Source organism: Pelmatolapia mariae, linkage group LG10_11, assembly GCF_036321145.2.
Source record: "Pelmatolapia mariae isolate MD_Pm_ZW linkage group LG10_11, Pm_UMD_F_2, whole genome shotgun sequence".
NCBI classification, from domain to species: domain Eukaryota; kingdom Metazoa; phylum Chordata; class Actinopteri; order Cichliformes; family Cichlidae; genus Pelmatolapia; species Pelmatolapia mariae.
Genome location: NC_086236.1, coordinates 6,978,821 through 7,006,031, shown reverse-complemented (window position 1 = coordinate 7,006,031; position 27,211 = coordinate 6,978,821). Strand labels below are relative to the sequence as shown.

Sequence of the window (27,211 nt, the reverse complement as noted above, 5' to 3'; positions counted from 1 at the left end):
GCTGCCTACACGTGTAAGCCTGTAAAATCTTGCCATTTTTCCCTTCTCCGTATATTCTCCACAAAAGTGGGAATTTTCAGAGGAAATCTTCCAGTACTGCTACTCAAAATGGCACGTTTTGGTGTTTTGTTGTGGTCTGTATCCTTTTACTCTCTACATAGACATATAGGTGTTGGGCTATCTGTACTAGACTGACTTTTCTGACATCAGAAATTAGTTATAGAAATGTGAAGCTAGAAGTGAGAATCCAAAGTGACTACATTTCACATTACAGGCATATTTCACAGGATCTGTCCTAACTTTCCTTCTTACAAAGAAGGAAAGAAAGAAAGTTTTACTTTTGAGTTAAAGGCTGAAACATTGCCAAAAACATTAAAAAACATCCCAAATTGTCTTCTCTGAAGACATTTTCTGAGATAGCAGATCATAAAGGAAGGATCATGGAGTTACAAAAACCATTATGACTCATAGTCTAGGATTATAATGATCTTCAGAGTTGCTGGAATAAATGTTCATTTTCAAATGCAAAATAGCACCGATCTTTATTTTTTAAATATATATTTATTAACCCTCAGTGTGTCACACCCCAGAGAGGGTTTGAAAATCGTCTTTTCACCAGTGGAAAACAAACCCCTGCTGGAGCGCTGTCGTAATGATGCAACAAAGACTGTTGATGAAAATCTCGATAGCATCACTGCTGCTGTTTGCGCTTGGCAGGTCATTGTAGGCACACGACTGACGTCTTTCGCTTCTGGTCTGCACGATGTTTGTTTTTCAGATTACACGCAGCAGTGCCGCATGTCGTAAATGCAAAAATTAAAGCTAGTGATTCTAGAAGCTACTGAATCATAGGAAGTACTTAGTTTTTCACACATTGCTTCTCATTTGGGCTTCTTTTTTTTAATTGGTGTGATATGTCATGTGTTGTTGTATTTAACTAATTTTAAGACCTGCAAAGGACAATTTTTAATGTCCTGATATGCCCATTTATGCTTCTCTTTCAGAGAACAGAAGTTATAGTCATAACACATTGTTCCCTTTCAGTCTGATCATTCTGTACAGCTCCTGCAGTAAGCTCCCCATGGAGCAGCCAGGCAGCGTGGCAGACCCAGGAGAAAGGATAGAATGAGCCACTGAAGGGGCCGTCGTGTCCAACAAAAGCATGCAGTGATGACCAACTACATGCATCACGAATATCCCTGACAGGAACCCCTTTATAAGGGGTCCATGAGATTGCCATTCCCCTCGAGGAATATGCTCTGAAACCCTGAAGCAAATAAAAACTGCTCTATGCTAACTGGTGACCTGCAGCAATGATTCTCACTATTCACAGAAAGAGGGCACAAGCGTGCCACTGAGGTGAGCAGGCAGTCAGCTAACTTGTAGCGCTGTAGGTGAGGCACTGTTGACCTCCCATGTGTCTGTGGAGAAAGACATCGCCTGCCTGACCTGCTTTGTGACCTGCAGACTGATGATTTGCAATTGTTTGAATGTATATATTTTGTATTGATTTGCACAAGGAAATATGTACAGTCACACAGCTTGTTGGAGGCACTCTTATTGGAGCAGAACAATGACAAATGGCATGAACGCCTCAGTTTGTCGTCAGAGCCTTTAATGCACCCAGACTTAACAGTTGCAATGAAAGAGCATTTGTGTATGCAGGGGGCTTGTGCTTGGGAAATTGTGTGGGAAAGTGCAGAAACTGCTGAACAAAACTTAGGTGGACTAAGGCTTCTTCTTTCTAGGTATCTGGTCTCTCTGAAGGCCTGGAGCTGGACTCTGGTCCTGGTCAGCTAGTGTAGAACTTGACTTGGAGGTTCTAATCTCAATGATTGGAGCACACACCGCCAGAGATGGCGCTGCTAGGTCCAGTTGGCTGCATGGGGGAACCAACCAGTGACTCAATCTCTGCCAGGCACGCCATCTGATACATCTGTAGCCCAGTGACCGAGCTCATTGCATCTGCAGTTATCTGCCTGAGCCCTTTATCTCCAGCTAAGTTGCTGAAAATCTGCAGTGCTTGTTGGAAGTGTTGAGTGGCCATCTACTCCATGGTTGTGGAATGGCTCCACAGGCGGTGGGCTGTCTAAGCCAGCCTCCTCTGTACTGTCTATATGCCGTACAGTGACATGGATAGACAGTGGTTTTGCTACATGAAGCCGTTAGCTCAAAGACCAAATCGGGGAACATGGGCAGGTGGTTTTTTTGACCATTCTTCAACCTTTGTCGAAACTGGGATGCTAAACTTGGAGAGGAGTGTGTAATGCTGTGCAAAAGCCATCTTTGCCAGCATGGGGACATGTCGCATGTGCTTTGGGCTTAGTCAGCGCTCTCCTAGTGTGGATAATCCCCTGGATGTGGCAGCCCTCATGCTGGTCCTTGTCATGCAAAGAGAAACTGCACCCCTGAGAGTTGAACGCACAATTTTATCTTCATTTTAGTACTCATTAAAATGCAAAACAAAATAAATAAATAAATATTGCAATGAAGACAAAATAAGTGCTTTGTCCCCTCTTGGCATTAGCTACCACCACTCAGTGACTAATGCTAACAGGGCAGTTAAGTTGGCAGATAAGAGAGTCAACTGCCACCAGCCAGCCTGACTCAGAGGTGAAGAGTGCAAGACCTGAGGGATGACTCAGCATGTCATCACGGATCTTTAGCATGGTCAAGTGGGGATGTGATATCCATTAATTTAATTCATCCATGGCTGGTACACTTCATACATTTTTGTGTTAATAAAATGTGAAAAAATGTGTCTCATTCACAGCTAAACTGGAGCTCTGAAGGCAAGATTGGGACGCGACGTCACTAGTTTATTGCTTCGAGCACACAGCCCCTCTGCCGGTAAGTAAATACAGTAAAATGACACATGGGTGAAAAGTGAACACGCAAGCAGCTCAAAAAACAGCTAGTTTATTTTTTTCATTTATTCCCCCCCCACAAAAGAAGCTTCAAAATGAAAGGCTTTTTCTTTGAAATGCAATCAGAAGAAATAACACCTTCCTCATATTTTAACACTGATAAATACAGATTATCTACTAATCAAATGTGATCAGAGGAGAGGCTGCAGATAGGTGGAAGGTGGTGTGAAGAGAAGAAAACAAAAAGGAAGAAAAACATCATCACCAATGGTTAATACCAACAGAAATCGTTCCATGTGGACAAGATCTAACTAAAGAAAAGAGCCCTCTCTGTGTTCACATCAGTACAGCAGGTCTGTGGGGGTGGGACCTGCATTAAAGTGCAGACTGGAGTAGGAGAGGGGCAGCTTCAAGACCAAAATGGACACCAGGGCTCGGAGTGTAACCTTCCTTCCCCTGTGTGAACCGTAGCTTATGTTAGCACACTTGCACTGACATTATTCTAGCTCATGGAAGTGGCTCAGTAATTTATTACTAGTGTCGATGCAAATCTTTTCAGCGTTTCTCTCCAATGCACACTGTGAGCAACACGGTCACTGGAAAGTGTCGGCGTAATTGCTCTCAAACATGAGAGTTTTTGGCAGTACAAGGTTGGAAAACGGGTCATGCTGTTAGTACGATTGCCATCAAAAGCAACTATTTAGTAGTGAACTGTTTCTTTAAATGAGACATATACTCGTGGATGAACTTCTGTTATTTTTACCGTGTTCAGTGTTGTTGGTAGGCGCTTATTTGAAGTTTTGACAGGGTGGAGCTAGCTGCTCCCTCCTTTCCCGCCCGCAGCCTCTACTTTCATACTTTTGAACACAGACCTGGATTGTAAAGTTAATGCATGGTGATGTGGTGGGATCACGAATCCACCTCAAAAGATTATCATTTTTTTTTAATCTATCAATAAAATCAATATCAGTTGGAGTTTCAGATATATTTCTGGGTACGAGGAAGATTGTAAAGGTAATTTGAAATTTTATGTGCCTGGTATAGATCTGCACTGATTATTTTACTAAAGCTGGGCATACACTGTGCGATTTCTTTCAGTCGCGTTATTCAGCTCGCAATCAAACTGTGCAACTGAATCGCAGGGATTAGAAATTCATAGGTCAGGATGCTCTGATGTGACCTGAGTGCTCACAATGTGTGTCCAAATTTTAGCTTGGTAACATGAAGTGAGGTGTTAATCGCTTCTCAGGTATACCATACGATGCACGACACACGATTAAGGCTGAACTCAGGCCAATCCCCAAGACCGCCGCACGAGTGAAAAATCATCTTAAAATGGGCCAAAAATCACACAGTGTATGCCCAGCTTTACACTTTTTAATGGCTTTTTTTTTGCATTTTTAAATTTGTATTCTTATTTTTTTTAATACAAACTAAACCAATTAAAATCAGTTTCTTCACGTCCACTGATTAATACTCACTCAGTTTGAAAGATGAGGAGGATAAGTGGAAGAAAATGGCTGGATGGAGTTTTTAATCAACACTTTTCGGCCCTCACTCCATAAAATAAGAAAAACCCACATTGATTTCAGTGTGCAATTTTTATGTTTTAAATTAGATTAATTGACACAATATGAACAATAACATGTCTAACAATTTAGACGGTACAGACTTAAATTTAATTTTGTGGCAAACTGAACCTAAATTTGGCACATAGTGGTTAGTGTGGGAGTGGTTGTAATGCTCACATGCTAGTGTTTCAGAGGTCTAATGAGGACCATGTTGACCATTTCAGGTAACAAGTAGTGTGCAGAAGAGGCTGATGGGAATGTCTCAAAATAAGAGACGTTTTGAACTGATTGTGACGCTGTGGGAGAAGTTATTAAGAATACGTCAACTGGGAACTTTGTTTTCTATATCCTATCTAAAATCAAATAAGAAATCAACAACCTCTCACAAAAATGACGCCTATCAGCCAAATCGCTGAAAATAATCAAATCTACAGATCCTGATTGGCCCGTCGATCATATTGCTCACAGTGTGCATGGATGTAACTTATTAAATGCACAAAAAAATGATTCACTTCATATTTCGCCAGACTGATTTTAAGTCTGGGGGACTCCAATAGTCAGATCGATGATTAAAACGTTCAACGACGACTAAAAAGCAAAAACAAGCGCCAACGCTGGCTGTCTCCTTCAATTGCACATGTGCAGTATTTTAGACAAAGGCATCGGTTTAGGCATTCAAACATCTTGGCACTGAGAAAAATGACCTGTGGAAAAACAAAGCAAACAAAAAAAGGAGAATTTGATAACTATATATAATAATTATTTTGCTTTGAGAGTACATTCGTCATCTTTCCATGAGAGGAATTATGTAACTAATACAGTAGGGTGCTCAAGAGGGTCAGGGAGTGGGAAGAAGCAGCTTTAGAGAAGAAAAGAGACAGTTTGGTAAACTAATGCGAAAACTACCAGAGCACGCAGGTGGAGGTGGAGGTGGAGGGGACTCGGGCACGAAGGAAAGCAAAGAGTATTTGGGGGGTAAAGAAAATGGTCGAGTAACAAAGGCTTCCCTAACACACTGTCACCCTCCTCTCTCCCTCCATCCTTCCTTTCTGAGTTGACCCACAGTAGTCTGCTAGCAAGCTCTTGGCACTTTTTGGACATGATAAACTTTTAAACAAAATGACTTTGGAGATGGTAGTCGTCATCGCTTTCTCCAGCTTCCTTCACTGTGCAGCACTCTCAGTCCGCAGTGCGCCAATCACACTTTGGATGTTTTCTTCAGGAACCTGAAGAAGATGCAAAGCAGCTGATTAGAACCTTCTGATTGTGTTTTCAGATGTTTTTTGATGGCCCAAAAAACATCTGAAAAAGCTGAAACAGTTTCTCTCCAGCTGCTTAGTGCCTATGCTGACGCCATAAACTGTATATAAAAGATGGACATAGTTGCTACGATCAGTGCTTAGTGTGGTCTTAAAGCCTCAAGTTGAAGCTTTTCTGGAAGTGAAAAGCAAGAACTAAAAATCTTGACTTGAAACCAGTGACTTCAGTCATTAAGAAAGAGTTTACTGGAGTCACAAAGCCATTTTCCCAAAGACTTCTATACAAATCAGACAAGCGACCCCCTGCTGGCCACTGAAAAGAATGCAAGTTTAAAAACACCTTTGCACTGGCTTCACTCTTCAGACCCAGATGCTATGCATGTCCATCTTTTATATACAGTCTATCATGGTGTCATGAACTGGTTAAACTAACCAAACAGCCCAACAATTACAAACAAGTTGATTACAAATCAAACATATGCAGTAGAAACGGTTTCTTACCAGGGCGTGGTCAAACTTGAAGGTGCTAATGTAGTAAGCTGGAATGTCAGCCGTCGCCAGCGGTTCTGATATTTGAGCCACGATGCCGCACTCATCTGCAGACCATTGAAGACACGTTCTTTAACCTCTCAACAGGCCCCACAACCACTCTACAACTCAGTAAAGCATGTTGATAAATACAATACACATTAATCATGATAACACATTTATTATCCTGATTAGAGCAGCCAGGTCTGAGGTCTTCTTGTGAAATCCTGGCTTTTTAACTACTGCATTTTTTTGTCTGCTAAGGCTTCACTTACCTGAGCATCAATAATCAGGCTAAGCTGTTATATGAAGGTGGTTATCAACTAACATAAGTCTCTAACCAACCAGAAAAATGAGAAGGTCTACCGACTTTACAAAGGGAAACTATAAAACAACACAGCTGCTGCAGACAAATCAGCAGTCTGAGTGTGTCTGGGAGGAAACTATAGGATCAAAAGTGCAGTAACAATGTGCGAGAGCTTTAAGAGTTTTGGTCAGTAATAATAAAATTTCATTATTTTGAAGCCAGGAAGGAAAGCCGACAAAAATACAAATAAATATAAGTTCACAGACTTCTCAGTATCGCAGCTTTATGCACAGGGGGGATCTGACAGATTATTACTACTCCATGAAATTTCAGGTGTGTCTAAAACAGGTGCAGTTTTGTACTTTCACCTGCTGCCCCGGTGTTTAATGGTTTCAGAGGAAAAAAGAAATACGAAAAATATAATTTAAACGTAGGTTTAACCTACAAGTACAAATAGGTGTCTTGTTTTAGGATCATACATTAAGGGCAACAGGAAAAAGTTCCTGGAAATAGTCTTTTTTTAATTGTCTGTTTAGGGTTAGATAAAGACTTTAGATCTTCCAGGAATAGTGACAGTTTTCAGTGGTGATTTTATACCCGCTAATCTTTTATCTGTGGCAATCTACCCTGGTAAAAAGCGAACCACCTTTTTAATGCTAAGACTCGGTGTTAAACCCACAGTTACCTGGATAACTGCGGACTGGGATGGTTTTCAAACCAGTTCTGATTGGCCACTGAGCTGGTTTCAACCTGACAACGCTGATCTTGATACTTGAACATGTGCTTTGTTGGCATTCGGTCAGTCTCTAGTAGCATGTGGCTATCTGCTTCTATCCATAACTACAGCAACAGAAAACTCACCAAATCCTAAAGGTTGCCCTCCAATTCGAACCATTTTCCAAAGCTCACCAGAGGCGCTGGTAAAAAGTACATTGTTTGGAAACCTGGAAGAAAAACCCCAGAACAATTAGATTAGCTTCAGTATTTATTAAAATACAATTGTACCACATAATGACTGGTTAAGTTACTCACTTATGCCACAAGTGTGGTCATACAATCTCTATTTCTGAATTGTTACCAATAATAAGACATCATAAACAAAGTATTAAATCATTCAGTTCCAGTTCGAGTATTTCATTAACTCTGTCATCTTTAAATGTTTTCCAAGAGTGGCTTTATTTGACCCGTTTTTGCTTTACTTAACAAATTATAGCACCAGGCATGGTTAGCAGATAAAGGTGCATCAGAAGAAGCCACTAGACATTTAGCACAGTGCAAAAACAGGTAAAGTCTGTGCCTGCTGTGCACCCTGCTGCACTGAAGAAAACAGCCATTGTAAGGCAGAGTAATTTGGGTGACCCATCCCTTTAAGGCAGCACATTCGGTCTTACATAAAACGTAGGGACATTGCTGACCTACATGCTGCAGAAACAAAATCTAAACTTAACAATTCAAGTCCACTCCAATTGTTATTTTACTTCCACATGGATTGAAGATGTTACTAACCAATATAATGCAGACCTTTTTTTAATTCATTGGCAGCCTTTGATCAGATGCTAACACAGGAGAAACCATGTGGGACCTGCAGCTGCTCAAGTTCCTTGATGGTCCTCCTGCTTAATTAGTGTACACTGTTAGAAACTAAGGGAGTAGATGAGTCAGACTGAAACCCACTGTGACTTATGTGCAATACACCCAATAGCTCTGCTTATTGCCTAGCAACAAACTAATCACCACCTCAAACAACAATCAGAAACGCACTCCCCTGCATGAATACAAGCTGTCCTTTTAGCGGCGATTAACAGACAACAACACCTTAAAAGAACAAGTGTAGTTAATTACACAACAGCAGTACACATGAAATGTTGAGTGGTGGGTGTTTTTCTTCTACCTTTGTGTTGTCTGTTCATCCATGACCAGAGAAATGTAGCCCTCGATCAGGGAGAAGGAGAAGAAGCGGATGTGGTTTGAGTCTTCACTGGATGCTCCAGACTCTTTTTGCCTGGCAAAGACAAAAACAATACAGTTTTTTATTGGACCTGTGACACTTTGATTCATTTCCAGTTAACTTTTACACCTTTCTTTTGGCTGCAACAAGCACGCACCGCTTTGCAGACTGTCAAGTGTGTGTCCTCTTACACAGGAGGAAAATAAAAAGGGTCTTAAAGGCCAGAGTGTGAATGGATGGCAAGGCAACTCAAAACGGTCCTCAACTCTGTGTTGCCTAACAGCTTGAGTAGGTAGATTTGAAGAACTCAGGGTTTTCCATTTTTTTAAATAAGGAAAATTTTGAAGTCCATGCCTGTGTGCCATCTTTCCCTTTGGTTCCCCGACAATGATAACAGATGAGGTCATAGAACTACTATCTGTTAAACAATGTACACACTGGAAGCGATTCGCTCCAACGTGTCGACCAGAGACCATAGAAAGTGGAAGACATTTGAAGCCTTCAAGCAACTACAGCTAGAGACATTAAGTGGGCGGGGCCTGTGATAAAGCCTGGGACTACCAATGAGAGTGAAAAATACCATCGATTGGCATATAACCTGCTAGTAAATAAGTTAGAGGTCACCTAGGCAACAGGACCCTGGATTGTCCACAAGCAACTAGCAGCCAGCCTCCAAGTGCACGCAATGTGTACGCAACTTTCGTCATGTAAGGCAGAGGTGGTTAGTCAGCCAAGGAGTACATGTTCAAGTCAGCTTTTTTCTTTACTCATACTGATGGTAAGAGCAGCTGATGACGAAAAATCTCTAAATGTCCAAAGTGTGGAATATCCAATCTGGGTCAGTGAGGAGTTGCTGCCCCAAGTATGGGAATCTGAGTACCTCTCGATCATGTGGTGTTCCATTTGAAGTTGGTGTTTTCAAAGGGGGGGGGGACAACACCTCCAGCTGGACTTTAACTTGGAATGGCTCTACTTACTTTCTAAGGAGCAAAACAAATCCTATATTTTCTTGCTTTTTAAAAAAAACTTTATGGCATATTCCATTTGAAATCGGAAGCTAGAATTTCAACTTGATTGCCCTGTCAAGCTGGACTTTCAACTCAGAGAAGCCACACCAACACTGATTTAATAATCAGAGATGGTGGCAGTGCAACAACGTGGACCTGTGGCAGTAATTAATTACAGCTTGTGTGACCCTTATGCAGAAAACAGCCAGCTTCACACTTACAAAGTCATCACATTAACTCACATTATAAAATGTTTACAGAGCTATTTCACAGCAGGTGTTTTGACTGTCAAAAGCCAGAAAATAAGAAAATGTCCTTTGAAAGTGCTGTAATTTACATTTCTAAAGTATCCTAGTGAGCCATATCAGTGAATGAACACAAAACACCTTGGAAGGTCTTAAAATTGGCTCATTTAAGTGGAATGAAGCAGTCATTGTTAATGCCTGCTTTGACAGGACCAAAAATGTCTCTAATTAAAGTATTACTGCACACAACATATATGTATAAAAAAAAAAAAAACAACAACCCTCAAATTATGCAGACTAACGCACAATGGATGGAATCATTTTACACTATTCTCTTATTATTGTGTGGCGTTAGTCTTACGCTCTGGTGCTGCACTTACATGAAGATGATTAATGTGTGAAAAAGATGAAAGAAGGGTTCAAATTGATGCATCACAGGTCAACATATTCTGACACTGAGCCTCTTGTGTGGGCTGAGCTCCAGAACATTTTCCCAAAATGCAACCATTTAGCATCTCCTAATTTTTCCTTCCTTGTCTAGGAAATGAAAGTGAAAATAGTTTTCTATTCTCGAGAAAATAAGCTTTTCTGAATTTTATACCCATTATACCCATATAATTCAAGGCAGCAAAGATAATTTTTCAGACTTGACAAGGCTCCAGCAGAAGACATTAGATAACTTTAGATTAACTTAGATAATTAGATTAAAAAAAAAACAGAATAATACTTTCCACTGTGGCCAAACTTCTCTTAATGAGCTAAATTGCTGTTTATCCCTTTTAGGTAACATCTTACATTTGATTAATAGACTATAAAGAGATGCTGTCCTAATGTTCTCAGTGATTGAGTGGAATCCTGGCAAAACATGCAAAAGGCCTTCAGGGCCTTAAAGAAGTAATAAAATGTTTTACCCTCCAGAGTAAAACATGACGTCCATGAGCAGAGTGGCCACAGAGGGCAGTGTGTCTGGGTCCAGGCTGGTCACACAGAACATGTTGCTGGGACTGGATAATGGGTGAATGATGGGACGGGGCACTGAAAAAGATAATACATGAGGGCTTAGGAGGCTTCTTAATAAAAGACTACATGGCAATACATTTTCTGATCATCCTTTTTCCATTCATCTGAGCTAGTTTAGACTTCCCTTGTCTGTCCTGGGTGAAAAATTGAGCTTGAAAACTGCATTTGCCAACATTAAGAGGGAGCTTTCAAGCTCAGCTTGTACACCAACAGGAACAAAACACTTACAAATTGTTTGAACAGTGATAAAGACTGTGTGCTGTGTAATTGAAAGCGCCACAATACACTTAAGTGGAGCTTGAGTGGAGATTATCCAACATCCGTTTCTACAATCATAAATAAACCTTTAAACATTAAGGTTAATTAGACACAATTTGATGTATATGTTTGCACATTTTATATTTAAACAGTGCTGAAAAAGTTTACGGATTTATAAAACTTAAAATGTTAGCATCTCAACTGTAATAAAAACAAATCCACAATAAACTTATTATTATTTCAGTGCTGAGAAACAAGCATAATTACATTTTAATCCCATTTTATAGATGAAGTCCTGTGTGAAAACAGGACTGTGTGAGGTCCTGTAGTGAAAACATTTAAATTTTATTTTAGTCCGGGGGCAGATCATATTATATCACATACATGCTGCTCCAGTCGTTGATGCTCATATTAAATACTGTAAATGTGGGCCACAAAGACAGGCTTCAGCATGCAGTAAACACTTAGCCACTGAGCCACTGAGAGTGGATCGTTAATATGGTGATCTGTGGGTGTGAGCACAGAAGCCCCACCCACCTGCTGTTTTAACATTCTGTGCACGAGGGGCAGCCAATCAGAAGAAAGTGGTCTCAAAAGGAGAAAGAACGGAGTCAAAATGGCTTGAATGAACCGAGGTCGTACTATATAAGGTTTGTTTTAAAGTAAAAATCATGCAGAGCTACTTTATTAGATTCCAAGAAAAAAAATGGAGCTGGAAATTAACATAATGGGTCCACTTTAATGTCTGGGAAACAGCACAAATTAATATGCAGAGATTATTACGTTGAAGAAACAAGTCTGAAAACATCTTGTAAGTGCTTTGCAAAACCCATTTCCGATCACAGAGATCTCAGTATCAATATACTATCGTCCAATCACATTGCTGATTGCATTTGTGCAGATGTAATCTCAAAACCACACAGTGGCGACAATTTGGCTTTTTAAAAATGGATCCGTGTTAATAAACAATGACCAGTAAACTGGACGTCTTGGCCCAAGTATTGGCCATGGACCCCCTCAAGTTGGCAGAAATATTAAAATGGCAGTCCACATTAAAGGCTATTAAAGGCAGGGTGAAAGCATTAAGCTTTTCTCTAGACAGAAATATTCAAATATTTTGTTAACACTTACCTAGTTTTGGTTTCACAAAGCCATTGGTCACCCCCAGATTGTGAGCAGCAACAGTCTCCCCGTTGACCACTCGAAACAAAGTGAATTCGGAAGACAGAGTGTGCATGACCATCGGGAGGTCTCGCTCTCGAACCTGAGGACGGCAACATGAACGAGTTCAGAGGTCAAGAGTAAATGCTGAATATGTAACAGGGAAGAAATGTCGATGAATTTTCAGAGAAATCGTTTGATGGAAAATCCCACTCTTATTCTCCTAACCCGAGCTTTTTTCTAATGAAATGCTTTCATTTATTTTCAGTGTGCCCACTCTCTTGCTCTGCCTAATCTACATTTGCTTTTAATGACTTCCTACAAAATGGCTTTTGATAATGAGCAGAAAATGGGATTGGGCTGTTCATATTCAGCCAGATTTATATGTTCTGAGGAGGAGCAGAGAAGACAGTAAAGCTGCATTCTTTACTTTAAACACAGCCTTTAGTTCTGAGTATTAGCATGGGCGGACAAAATGGAACATGGATCTTTGCCTCTTATGCCAACCATGCCGTCATTGTTGAAGGTTTGTTTACAGCCGCATGCAGCTAATCGACAGCTTCACCCTTAGGCCACCAGCGTACTGAGAGTACAATCCTGCATCATTAGGGCTGAGCAATATGTCAAAGCAGGTTTATTTGTTGAGCTCTTTTCATACACGAAGGTAAACATGTGCAACATAAAGCAAAGGGGCATACAACGGTTAGAATTAGAAAACAAAGCAAATTAAAACGCAAACAGACCAAGAAAGAAATGAAAAGCGAGAATTGGCCATGAGCCAATGCATTTAAGATCATTATTGTTACAGTCTAATCAGATCATCACGATATGACTCACTCAAAAGCATTTTGCATTTTTTGGTCCTTGTGTAATTGCATTAAGAGCGGGGTTCACAAGCATGTGGCTTTGATATGTATTGTGGAGAATTAGAAGATTAAGGTGAAAGGGTCAAGAAGACCTCGGGGAGCCAGAACTTTTCACAGCAAATTTCAAGGAAATTAGTTTTCCAGATTTCTTTAAAACCAATTGCTGACAGCAGGGGTAAAGAAAAAGCCACCAAAATTATTATGGTAATGGAGCAATTAATATTTATATTTCTTTAAATTTGCTGTCTCCAATTAAAACTAAGCTGATCTCTGTTTAAGGTGGGAAGGGGTGGGGGGGGGTGGCGGCATGAATTTAATTGGCGTAAAGAGTGTCGCTCTTGTAATTGTTGCTCCTGAGAAGCTAGTATGGGTGGCAGATCTGAGGAGACTGACTCAGTCTGGATGCTTGTTGCTCTGTTGAAATGAGTGTATTCAACATTTGGGTCAGGCTTTACTGCTTTATGTAACACAAAAAAATCATAGCAGTGGAAAAATAAAACATCTTAAGCTGGTTTGTCTTTTGGCCTGCTGAGGGATTCAGTAATGCAATGAAACACAGAATGAGATGAAGATGGGAGATGGCTTGTGGGTGTGGATAACAAGGTCAGTGCGGGACATTTTCTTTACCTCTTTTCATCTTATACACCAACAATTAGGACAGTGGGAAGGAGCCAGTGTCGAGACAGGAAGCATGCCCCGAGTATGATACCTTAAATTCCAGCAAGAGGCTGATCTGCTGATCCCCTTTATGTAACAGATTATCAACATCAGCACAGGTTTTGTTTTTGTTTTTTTCCATTTTCATGAACATGCTGAAGCTGGTCAGCAGGCCTTGTTTTTCCACTAATGCAAGGCAATAAAAAAAAGAAAGGAAAAAAAGACTCCCTGTAGCCAAAAAGGCATGAGAAAGGATTTCATCCTAAATCAAAAGAAGTGGGGCTGTGCAAGGTACACTATATTCAAGGTTATTGCTTTTTCATATCAGGCACTGTAGATGTAAACAACTGTGCTGCCAGGAGTTGCATAAAAGACAAATAATGCAACACACCGAGCATGCTAAGAATCAGATCAACTGTTGGCTCATAAAACACACACAATCATCTTTACTAAACAGAACTGAAAAAGAAACTGCACTTTTAGTTCACTCTGACAGACGAGGTCAAGTGCTGTCATGATACCTGAAGCACAGTCTGGATTCATATCAGTTAAAATGCATCCCAGTGGTTCCCACTGAGCATGCAAATAAGCAGCGGAGAGGCGGCTCTCACTGCAGCAGTTATTCTGTTTTTCTACTTATCGCCATTAAAATATCTGTGAGATCAGAGGATGGTACTACAAACAGCTTACTTCTGATTCAGCTCAGCATGTGATGGATTGATGGCCTGTTCAGTGTATACAGCTGTGTATTGCCTCTCATCCACCAACTATATACAAAAGATGGGCTACCATGATGTCATGGGTTTGTAAAGTCCCACTTTAAAGTCTCAACTTGGACTTGGCATCACCATCTTGGTTCTTGAGTTCAGTTCAATTTAATTTATTAGGCGCCAAGTCACAGCAAAACTCGGCTCAAGGCGCTTTAAAATGTAAGGTAAACCTCTACACTACTGCAGAGAGAGCCACCCTCTATTAACAGTCACTTGTTGACAGTGGGAAGGAAAAACTCCCTTTTAACAGGAAGAAACCTCCGGAAGAATCAGGCTCAGGAAGGGGAGGCTGCTGCGACCAGTGGGGAGTGAGGGGGAGGGAGACAGGACAAAAGATAATGTGGAAGAATGAAGAGAAGATCTAATTGTGAAACTGAAAGTAGCCTCACCCCAAAAACATATTGTCCATTGTACTCTACATGAAACCATAGTGCAAAACTAGTTTCGAGGTCATAAATTGTTAAGGAACGTGCTTATATACATGTACACACACATATATATCTTCCACAATCAATCAATCAACAGAGCAGTAAGGTAATTTCCTATAATATCAGATCTTTGTGCAAAACGCCCCCTGCTGGTTATTAGAAAGGATATTTAAGGGGCTTCTGTGCCAACCTTTCTCAGAGACTACACCCATTTTTTAATCCTATGGTATTGGTTGATGTCACTGGGATGGCTCCGGCCCCTCGAGCCGTGTGTCGAGTCATTTTTTGAGATCATCACATGGCTGTCGAGACCCACACCATTCACACACAGAACCTTGACATGAACAATATTCACACTCACCAGGATGAAGTCCGTCTGATACGTCGACAGCATGAAAACAGAAATGTTGTGGTCGGCCAGTGGTGCGATGACTGATTTAGCGATTTTGGTGACTCCTATGGGTTGTGAAGTGGATGTGTTGCTACCTCCCGACACCACGTTAAGGGCCACCCACGTGGCGTCGGCAACGCTGATGTGCTCCGACTGGGGCAGCTCTGGAAATGAAATCAGAAACAGTTGGGAGTGGAGCTGGTACAGTTGTTTGGTTATCATAAAATTAAATGGTTAAGATTTGAGACAGATTGTTTCATAGAGGCAGCAACACAGATGGATGGATTTAATCTTTACCAACAACCGCTTTGGAATAAAAAGAAAACAAGCTGGGTATTAGTAGTTTTCATCTGCACTCATTTCTTTCTTTTTTTGATCTGTAATGTAGTCACGTTTGCATAATAAATACAGTTTTATTTCTGACTTATTAGGAATATGATACTTTTAATAGCTTTGAGGTAAGGTCACAGAGCAAAAGCATTAAATATTAGACCAGCTTTTCCCTTTCTGAGTCATTCGTGAGTCAGATTCGTGCCTTGATGACTCTCTTTGTTTTCTTGAGCCATCATAACTCTGAGCTTTAACATTTATCATTATCCTGTCACTGGTACCTTTAGCTGTCTAATGACTTCAACACAGAGAAGCCACGGTTATGTTTACACCAGTGACTGGGATAAAATAATGAACCCTGCAGGTAAGAACCACAGACTGTGTAAATAAGACGTCAATGCACTAAAGCATCCTCTATTTAACTCTGAATCTGCTCATAGTTGTTAAAGAAAACTTAAGACTACCACTATCTCGACACAAAGTGTTTAATGCAGTCATAGCACAAGTGAGAAGTAGGGTCATTTTCTCATGGAGAAAGAAGAGCTGGACTTCTTTCTAATGGCCATTGGGGGGCAACACATCTGGTAAAAAGAAGAGCTGGCTTTATTTTTTAAACCCAGAATCAATATAAACCTTTGGGATTAATAAAGTATTTCTAAAAGCAAATAAGGCTAATAAAGCATAACTTTTAGTTGCTAGGTGAGTTCCGATTCAAGTAAAAAAAGACAACAGGGCTCACCTGGCAATGATACTCCCATGAGTGAAATGTCCAATTACTGTGAGGGACTGTATATAAAAATGGCTGCAATTTTTAAACTGTTATGTAATACTTTTGTTAAACCCCTCAAATAAAAGCTGAAAGTCTAGACTTAAACCACATGTTGGTGGTTTGATTTAAAAGCTACTGTGATGGTGAAAAGAGGCAAAGTTACCAAAACTGCATCCATGTCCACATACCTATGTCCAAATATAATTTACAACAAAGTATAATCTACCCAACACATGTGGACTGAACTGGGTTGTGCACTCAGGGGCTAATTATGGACTAATTGTCCATAATCAACATGCATACGGATATATAGTATACATCTTGGGAGTTTCCAGTATGATTTAATTTCACAGTGTAGTTCAGTTCAATATAAGAAAGACAATAACCCACAGAGCCAGCCACCAGTAGAAAATACCTGCACCAGTTACGCAACAAATAGCCTGTAGTCTCCAGGGTAACCAAGGAGGGTCACCCTGGAGAAGGGTGTGTAATGACACGGATTCACTCACTCAGCCAACACAGCGAGCGGCAGCTTGGCCTCACATCTATAATGACAAAGTGTGCTCAAACAGTGTCAGCTGAAGCCGCGCGGTGCTGGTGAGAATCATAGATTACACAATGCGACCTTCTCCTGCCGCCTGGTCTCTGGTTGCCACAGTGACTTCAAAGATTAGTATCCACAAAGCGAGGCCCACCTTTAAAGCCTTCCTCGTCGACGATGATGGTATAGTCCTCTGGAGTCTCTGTCAAACTGAAAAACTTGCATCTAAATTGGAGGGAAAAGAAAAGGGAGAGCAGATCAAACAGTGGAGAATATATGTGGAAAGTTTAAAAATAATCTAAATAATGTCTCACTGTTTCTCCTTCCTAACACACTATAAACACACACATCATGTGGAATTAACCTATAGACTGTACAAAGATGATGGTAGTGCTTCTGGGTATAAAATAAGTGCAGGAGGGTATTAAAGACGTATAAAAGTCAGTAAACACAGAAAAATCTGTCTCAAACTGAGTGTTTGGCACAATCTAATCAAAAATGTTTATGTGATTATTTGAAACTTTGACCATGTTTAATTTGACCATGTTTAATTTGACCATCCACCATCATTACAAAAAAATAAAGAAAAAGGGATATTAGGTCCCCTTTAAATAAACACCCACAAGGACCAATGCATGTCTTCATCATCTTCTACTGAATATGAGGCTCACAAACCCTGTGATTAATAAAGTGCTGAGCAGCTTTTCCCCTCTCCAACAGAGAAAGGCAAATTTTGCTTTGACAGGAATCTCCGTGATCCAGAGATGTTTTTAAATGCACAAAATATACAGAGTCTATGAGCTCAAAACATCTATATCTGACAGAAATCCCATTTAGCTTAAAAACCTTATCTGTAAGTACGTTTTAGGCCATACATATACAACTTTGGTATAAGTGTTTGGAATTAAAATCATTTCATTTTAGCTTTGGTTTATCTGTCTAAGAGTTTGGTTTCTTTAACAGTGAGAATTAAAGTCTCATAAAGGCCAGTGTAGCTGTAGATTCACACAAACATTTACTGGAAATTATATAAATAATCTTTGGTCACTATGCGATTAAAAGAAGTGAATTTGCTGACTGACCACCTCTACACAGACCACAAGCCAGCTGACGTTTGTGTTTTGGACTTATAATTTACCTGACTTACTGCAACTTGCAATAACCTCATGAAAAACTTGCACAAGCATAATTTCATCACAACAACAGTGGAGACAAAGTCTTAAAAGCAAGTTGTGCCACTGAGCTGAGTCTTGATAGTGATCTGAGTAGCTATTTTCCAAGAAATCCTCAGTCATATCTGATTTAAACAATTAAAATGTTTGGCTACTGCCTCAAAACAGATTTGGAAAAACTTTTTCTCCCCCACACACGCAGAGCTCAGTGCCCTCAGGGTCAACGTCTCTGACTCATCCCACCAGAGCACTGGGAAAATGCCATGCTAATTCATATTATGGATGCAGCATGAAATGGACCAGCTTTTATTGTTTAGCACTTTTCTAATCTTATTTGACCACTCAGAGTGCTCTTCACTATAAGCCACATTTACCTTTTTCACACATAATCATACATCACAGTACTGCACTTAAGCACTTTATCCACTTTGCAGTCTCACCTACGGCAAAATTCCAATCATCAGTTAACCAAACATACATGTGTTTGGACAGTAGGAGGAAGTCAAAGAACCTGGAGAGACCTCACACAGCCTGGAACACACAAACTCCACACAGGAAGGCTCCAGCCAACCAGGAGGTTTGATCTTGCTGTGAAGAAACAGTACTAACTGCTGCTCTACCAATCTCCGAGGAGATATGCACATAGTCAAACTGTTGTGAACTTGAGATGTGCACTTGTTTGAGTGCTCATATATTTCAGATTTATCTGTTGATAAGCCCATCTGGGCAAGGGCATTATAGAAAAATCCCACCTAGATGTCTATTTGTATTTCGACTCTTTTTGACTGCCTTGTTTCTGCATCATCATGTGCCTTGCTGAGGTAAATGGTATATAGAAGTGACAGATTATTCGTTTATTATAATACAGGTTAACTTACAGCCTCACATCAGAATTAAACTGCTCATTACAACAGAAAGCTCTTAACCAGTCAAAAATCGAAATTTCAAAAACCCAGCGTTCCTCATCAAATTTTGTTAAGAGAACACTTTGAAAACCATTAGTCAGATCTGACCATTTTTGAAGGTCACCTTTTCTCAAACCCTACTCTTGACATTCAGATCATCACATTTAAACTGTTCTCAGATGGTGAAGGATGTTAGAGACCATCTCAAAAGTGTGCCCCAAAGATTTTACAACAAAGGGAAAACGGTGCAGTAGGAAAAACAACACACACAACGCTCCTCTGATAATCACATTCTTTACACACCAGCTACTGAAAGCTCACACTTCATATTGGCTGAAAGGTGTGAATAATGACAAGAGAATAACAGAAAGGCTCTCAGAGGGAACAGCAGGATTTCCTCCTGGCATTAAATGAGCTGTCAACTGTCACTTTGACTTGCAGGGTGTTTTGCAGAGCGAGAACATTAGAATGATGTGCACTGAAGGCTTTTCTTGTGCCCGGGTTGGCAACACACCTAATCAATGACTTACTTCAGTCTTTGACATTGTTCCATCTAGATCAGCTGCACAGATTTACTGTGCTACTCCTGACTGTGGGGGTGATCTCTGAATATTCAGCCTTCATTACTCACATTCTGTGTGCCTGCAAGGAACTTCACAGGGAGCCTTTAAATGAGTTTATGCTGTCAACCACTGCACTGCAAATGTGTTTGTAAAAACTCAGGGTACATATTAATGGAATTACGCTGATATATGATCTGCATAAAGTCATACTAATCCAACACAACAGTGTGACAGAATTTTATTTAGGAGTTGGAGAGGAATTGAAAGAATGTACAGAATAAGCAGAACATCTCCATATCTTTACATCAACAATGTTCATATTTAGGGCTGGTTATTGACCGAATCGATGTCAGTGGCACTAGAAGTCAGAATCAAACATCTAATCTGGATCTAAGGTTTGTGTAGTCTTTGACAAGATATTTCCTTTTTTCTTAACTTAAGACAGTGGCTTCACTTACATTACAGAGTATATATAAAAGGTGGATGTAGCTGCAGAGATGTCAAACCAGACGTGTATTTCCTACACAATTAGTCTGTATTTGTGGTGAAAACTGAGACTTGGGACTGGGGTGCATGAAACAAGACATGCCGATAAATTTAATATTTTCCACTCTAATAATAATAATAATGAACTCTCTACATAATGGAGGAACTATCAGTTAGTGAGCTCAAACTTCAAGGTCTTGAAGTGCAGTGTGAGACAGCAGTCCTGTTCCGCAGCCTTGGTGAGCTCATCGTAGTGACACATGAACCACTTCTCCATCTGCTGCAAGTTCTGGTTAGAATGACCCTCCAGCACTCGCAGCCATCGTCACACCAGAACAAACATGCAAGCTGGAGTCCAAGACTGTGGAGTTGGAGTCTGCCCAGGCACAAGATTAGGGTCTCTGGGGATTGACTCAACAGTGATCTGAATAGCCCACCCAGAGGAAACAGGAGTCAGAACAGGCCAGAGATGGCTAATTAGCAGTGACTGAACTTTGAAAATCTGAACGAGGGGATTGTTTAATGTAAAAACAGATAGCTTCTGTGATGAAAATAAAAAAATAAATGGCTTGGGTGGCTGGAAATATATCCGGGTGTCGGCTTGTATCTGGAATACAGTTCACTTTGTCTCAGCATCTTTTGAGGTGCTTACAAAGCACAATGAGGTCCACGATTTCACGCATTTTGTAGCTTAAATAGAGAAGTGGTGACACACTGGCCTTCCACATATTTGTAAGCTACTAAAAGCAACTTTGATGAAGATCCGTGTATGCCCGAGTCCTTAAAATGCAGGGATCAAACATGCTTGTTCACGGTATGAATCGCCTAGTGTTAATCCACCCTATGTGTGAGAAACACTGGACTCTGGACAAGGTAAGTCTGCGCTCCTTTATCATCCCAATTTGACTATCGCCATCCAATCTGTACCAGGGCCATAATATACAGCATAAGCATCATGCTGTATTCAGTAAGAGTGGGAAGTAGTTATTGAGACCATAAACTCATCAGGAAAGAGTTTACTGAGGTCATGAATCAAGGGAGAGTGTTGTCTTCTAGTAGACTTCTATACAGGTAGAGTTCTTTCTGCAATCGATCTGCTGACCAGAAGAAAGAATGAATAATTAATGCACTTCTGCCTTGGTTCTACTCTTCCATCTTTTATATACAGTCTGTGGTTTACAGATATTTAAAAGAATATTTATTGAACTCCTACCAATTGAAGACTTCAGGTGAAACATTTGCCAGGGATGTGAATGGTGTGATAAGCATTCGTCCTTTTCACCAGCTATCTATTTTTTTAATTATGTTTGTTTAGCTCAGTGTTTGCAATCATTATATTGCTCTTCATTCAGAGGCAGGCTATCAAATTTAGAAAGAGAAGACACCAATATCCCTACACATTTACATTCAGATGGAAGGCGAGCCCAGAAAGAATTATTTAACATGGTAAAATTATTCTTCCGACTGCTTCATGAAGGGGTTATTGCATCTCCTTATACCATCTCCTTATTCTGTCAGTGTCATCTAATTGGAGTGTTCATAAGAAGCATTTTTAATCCTGCCTAAAACTAGAAAGACAGTATTGGCTCCATATAAACACAGAGACACTATATCCAAAGATATGGCAGTCTATGAATCCTGCATAGAAATCTGTTGTAGAATAATGAAATGCTAAAGATGACAGCTGCCTTCCTCCTGCCTTTAAGAACCAATCAACAGCTGAACCGGGAAACATATTAAGCAATCAAGTTGTTAGCACGAGTACACAGTAATGGTTCACAACTGTCTCACCTGTGTGGTGGCAGGTGTATCACTCTACTTGTTACCCTAGCAGCTTAAGAAAATGTACTTTTTTGTCCTACTGTATCCTTTGCATGACTCTGCATTTGTTCTTGTGGGATGAGCAGTCGATTGTGTTGGCACTCACTACATTGATTTTAAACTGTGAGCATGCAAGAACGACTATAACTTGACACTATTTTGGCATATGCCAATATTCTTCCAATGATACACGGAAGAATACTTTCATATGATTACATCTGAAGATACTTTGCATTTCATTCTACTTACTTTGTCTCAAATATAGAAGCATCAAATTTCACTTTAAAGGAGAACCACAGGGCATTTCCATCAGCTGGCTGCACTGAGAGGTATGTTATGTAATCACCACATGCTGGTATCCAGTTTCTTTCTTAGGACTGCTAGGAGCATGCTTGAACGTTTCCAGGACTGCTAGTTTTTCCAGCTTCGGTCAAGTCATAAAATTTGATTAATTTCTAAATAAAGTCAATTTTGTAAATGTGAGCAAAAATAGACAAGGCAAAGAAGATGAGATGGTCTATGAAAAAACTACAGGAAAAGATTAGATTAAAACTTTTTAGTTCTCAAATCTGGAAATCATTTAAGCATGCATGCATATTATGTTCAGTGGAAGAAGGAGGCACAGAAGAGAACTATGATAAGGATGAAAGAACGCTGTTGTAGGGGCTTATCAAAGAGGAGACACGAAGGGGTGCCAAGGTTGCTGCTTCAACAACATTAGGTGGAAGGTGGGAGAGTACAGAGAGGATTCATGGGGAAAACAAAAGAAACAACTACAAAAAGAAACAAATTGCAAAACCAGTGTCGTCTAACGGACACTCATGTCCTACAGTCAAACAATGAATTTATGTAATCATTAATGGATGGCAGCCACATAAACCTCCAGCTTGAAACACAGTGCATGACTTAGGGATGTGCACAAATCACCAAGTACTGTGTACAAGTAAGGCTGAAAAGAGTAAGAGTCCTTTAAGCTATGATTACTCAATCAAATAAAATGAAACTTTAATATGTTCCTCTGTTTCTCTGCCTTCCAGCAGCATTCATGTAGGTTTCCCTCGTACACTGGGGAGGACGTGAAGCATCTGGGGGTCTTTGTGAAGGAGATTTTGAGCACCCAGTGCATTTTCTTTTCTGCATTAACTTAAAGTTTAAAATGTCTTTATTTAAATAAGGGAAAAAACCCAACAACAACAGAAAAATCCAGCACCCTACTGGAAAAACATGTATTATGTGTCAAATTCAAATAAGTATAGTCAGCTTTTCTTACTGAAAATTTCAACACACATATAAGCACAGTTTGAGCTTGTTGTTGTTTGTGTTTGTCTGGCTACAGATGTGAGCGTCAGAGATTGAGTCCGCAGTCACATGGGCTTCGAGACTGATTGTTGACCACTGGGCAAACACCGGTTGTTAGGGAAAAGATGTATTCCCCAACTTGTTGCGCATTGTTGCTGTGAAATCGATTGCTAAAACCTTAATTAAACACTCCAGTTGGCAATAGTGTGATTGTGGCTGAGACAGAGATTGTTACCTTTCCCACAAAATATTCAGTGATTGTATGAACTTTCAATGTTGTTGACTGAATTTAAATTCACATTTTGGGAGTAAACAAGACCTTTTGCTGAAGAAAAGCACTCACGCTTGTCAGTGGCATTCCTCTGGGTAATGTGATTATTTTTCTAAATAAGCCATCTGCTTTTTACACGATTTTACTGCGAGAGATAAATGCATGTGTTCTAAATATTAGTTTGTAAGTACTCCCTGCATCGTCTCTGAAATCTACACCCATGTTTGCAAGAGCAGATCTGTAATCTGAACTCATGCTTGTATTCACAATCCTTAACTGGCTCTCCAACAGGAGGCGGTGGCGGGGGGGGGGGATTTCACAACAGACAAGTGCAAAACGCCAAGTTAAAACTGAATGGAAAAAAACAAACAAAACAAAGTTAAGTGAAGCTTCTTTCTTTGCACCCAAACCAGCCGTTTCTGCTGTACCACCAGAGAAAATGGACGAAGTGCATTATCACACCCACAGGCAGCACGCACACAGGAAATGCATGTAACACTCTGCACTTGTGAATACAGTGAGAGAACGGCTCTTTTACATATATCTATTTAGGTGGCTGGAAAATTTGATGAAAATGGAAGTGGACTAGCATTGCTTTTCCTTTTTTCTACTCTTACTGACCTCTCAAAGTCAAAGACATTCATGCAGCACTTCACACTATGATTTTAACTACCTCACATCCACAGCCAATTCAGAATCACATGCGTGCCTTTGGATTGTGGGAAAAAGTCTGAGATAACCATGCAGGCAACCTCCAACCAGAAAGCTGACTAGGAGATCAAAACCTAGGACTTTGTTGCCGCAAGGAGACAGTCCCAACCACTGCACCACAGTGCCACCATTAACTGGACTGGGCCGAATGAGAATGTCTGATGAGCTTGTCTTATTTCAGATTCTGATTTAGAGCTTGTATAACTTTTGTAGCTCTTTTTAAAATTTGATTATTTTTTTCCCTTTCTAAATCAAATCAAAGTAAAACTGAGATACCGTAAGTGACAATAAACTGCAAAATCACATAGATAATAACTCCTCTGGCTCTTGCTTTAACTGAAAATATCAAGACAACATGACAAACAACAGTTAGTTTAAAGAAAACAAACAAAAAGACAAAACCACAGGTGTTGTGTTTCCTGACACTGACACATAAGTTCTGCATTTCCTATTTTACCACACCAGTGTGCGGTGGAAACAATGATTACTAAACTAAAAGCTCAAAACTATGACACTGCACTTAAAACAGCTGATTTTTAAAGTAACTAACACCTAAATACTCAAACTGGGGCTTTTGGGGAGCGTCACATGGCTGTAATACTAATCAGTCCTCACACAGTAAAGGCAGCGAGTCTCTATTAGTTTATTTGGTAGGAATCTAGGCATTTCTGACCACGTGACTAAGTAAAATCTGCGCCCCAAATCCTATAGAGATTTTTATTTGTACAATTCTAACACTTTAAAGTCAACTTTTGCTATGACCACCTTTATTTTTCTACACAGACTGAACTCTCTTAGATAAGTTTTCTTGTCATTTCTTTAGGTAGTCTTCAGGAATAGTTCTCCAGGTTTCCTGAAAGACAATCAAAGCTCTTCTTTGGATGTTGGCTGTCTTTTTACCCATTTTTCTGTAAAGATGATCTCACGCTGCTTCAATAATGTTGAGGTCTGGGCTCTGGGGAGGCTAATCCATGACTGATAGTGTCCAAATGTATTTTTCTATTCGTTTACTGCTCTGACAATGTGTTTGGGATCATTGTCATGCTGAAAAATGAAGCCGTTGCCAATCGGACACTTTTCAGAAGGTATTACACGTTGGATCAAAATCCGATGTTATTTTTCTTCGTTCACAATTTTATCAGCTTTGAGAAAATCTCCAACACCACTGGCTGAAATACAGCCCAAAACCATGACAGTATCTCCACCATGTCTTACAAATGGCCTTTGGCACTCATTGTTGTCTCTCTCTGCTGACCTGCATACATATTGATGACGATTTAAACCAGCATTTTCAAATTTGGTTTGAAAATGGTCACTCCATGAGACCTCTCCATAAGGCATCTCACAGGTCCTCTGTCAGGTCTTTGCAACATGTTTTTCATATTTCTTAAGGACATGACCTTCAGATCATCATCATCAGTTCCTCTGCTATAGATGAACAAAGCCGATGTCCAAAGAAAAACTTTGAAAGACCTTTCAGAAAGCCTGCAGAACTACTGCACTAGACCGCTTAAAAAATATAAGGAAGTCTGGCTTTATGGAAGCAAAACATAAAGAAAGGGGTGGCTCGAGACTTTTGCACAATACTGTACGTAGATGTAATCAAAAATGAGACAAGTCCAACAGAGAGGGGCAGCTGGTGATGACATTATGCTATTGAGTCAAAGAGTAGTAACTATTTGACTGAACTGAGCGGTTGATTAGATTAAGCCACTCTTTGACGCAACTGTTCCAGCAAAAGTAGCAAACATTTGACAGTCTCAGCTTCCAAAAACACGAGGATTCAATTCCTCCTTTGTTTTACATGTGAATGTAGTATTTGCTGAATTTTGGCTGATGGTTGGTGCATTCCTCCCTGTTCGTACAGACCAATCAACTATTAGATTAAACAAAAGCCTAATCTGCTGATAATGAGAACAACAGCCGCTGCCGTGCTCCTTGAGCTAATCTTAATCACATCAGGTAATAATCAGTAATCTGACTGTTATTATTTTTGTTGTTGTTGTTTTTAATCAGTAACTTCTCCTCAGTAAATAGGGAGACGTGATTGCCAGCTCACTGCCACACTTGGTCTGTCTTTCCCTCTTGTAAAATAGCCAGGAAGAAAACACACACACACACACACGCACGCACACAGCCAAGAGTGTGAACTAATTTGCTTAGGCTTATTTTAACATAGTGTTAAAAACTGCACAACAGAGCTATGGCAAGTGTACAGGCCTGCTATCCTGTCACTGCCAGGGCTATTTAAATGAAAGTTTCGCCAGGCTGACTGGCTGTTAACATCCACTCTGCTGGACAGGATCCAGCATATATAGAGTGTAAATGTCTTCTGCTGCTTGTTTAAGTTTTTCCTGATGTTGTTATAATAGTCCTGACAGAGGTAAAACACCCCCACACACAAACACACACTTCTGCTGGCTACAACCCAGCTACAGATGGCATGGAGCTACAAAATGACACTACAGAACAAGGATAGGCCTGGAAACTGGAAGCAGAGACTAACAACACGTACAGCCGCATTTGTGAAGCGTTAACACAACTAAAGGACCTGGCTGGAGCACCAGCGAATACCGCTACCTTCTCTAACACAAGCATACAAGTCCATGCAGCCCCGGGCATTACTTTGCTCTAATGTTAACAGTAAACAGCACTTAGGAGAATGGAAAAACATTCAAAGGTTGTGTTTTTACGTGGACGTCACGAATGGGAAGTTACCTACCTTGTTTTGGAGGCCAGGAAGGCGAGTTTTATTAATCCGTGAGTGCAAATCTGGATCCCCTCTTTCTCTATACTCGCCACTTTCAAGCTGTGCTCTAAAATATGAAGCTCCATCTTTTACGTCTTCTCATTTGAGGAAGGACTAAAATGTAAAAAAGAAAAAAAAAGCTAAATATTTTCAAATCAGATGCATGAATAAATAAATACACTCAGACGGCAGGCCGAGACGTATTTAACAGAGAAAGAAGCAGGGCGACAGGGTGGAATAAAGAAAGCAAAGCGGTAAAAACGGACCTGCTGTCAAACCTCCAACGGAAACGTTGGCACTTCCGATCTGGC

At 40.3% G+C, this 27,211-nt stretch overlaps 1 protein-coding gene and 1 long non-coding RNA gene across 2 annotated transcripts in view; one reads left to right on the top strand and one right to left on the bottom strand.

Annotated features, from left to right (window-relative positions):
- LOC134637021 (uncharacterized) overlaps nucleotides 1-18,749 on the top strand; it is a 19,564-nt gene extending 815 nt beyond the window's left edge. The window contains exons 2-3 of the long non-coding RNA XR_010095048.1: nucleotides 2,774-2,850; nucleotides 18,588-18,749. This is a non-coding gene — a long non-coding RNA (uncharacterized LOC134637021). The remainder of the gene's footprint in view (nucleotides 1-2,773; nucleotides 2,851-18,587) is intronic.
- On the bottom strand, nucleotides 2,924-27,211 carry castor2 (cytosolic arginine sensor for mTORC1 subunit 2). Its single transcript, XM_063487341.2, has 10 exons — nucleotides 27,167-27,211; nucleotides 26,874-27,014; nucleotides 17,078-17,148; nucleotides 15,254-15,447; nucleotides 12,142-12,274; nucleotides 10,644-10,767; nucleotides 8,424-8,534; nucleotides 7,394-7,476; nucleotides 6,199-6,293; nucleotides 2,924-5,664 (listed from the first exon to the last, which is right to left on the bottom strand). Exons 2-10 carry the CDS (start codon nucleotides 26,984-26,986, stop codon nucleotides 5,602-5,604), a joined length of 987 nt encoding a protein of 328 aa, XP_063343411.1. The 5' UTR covers nucleotides 26,987-27,014; nucleotides 27,167-27,211; the 3' UTR covers nucleotides 2,924-5,601.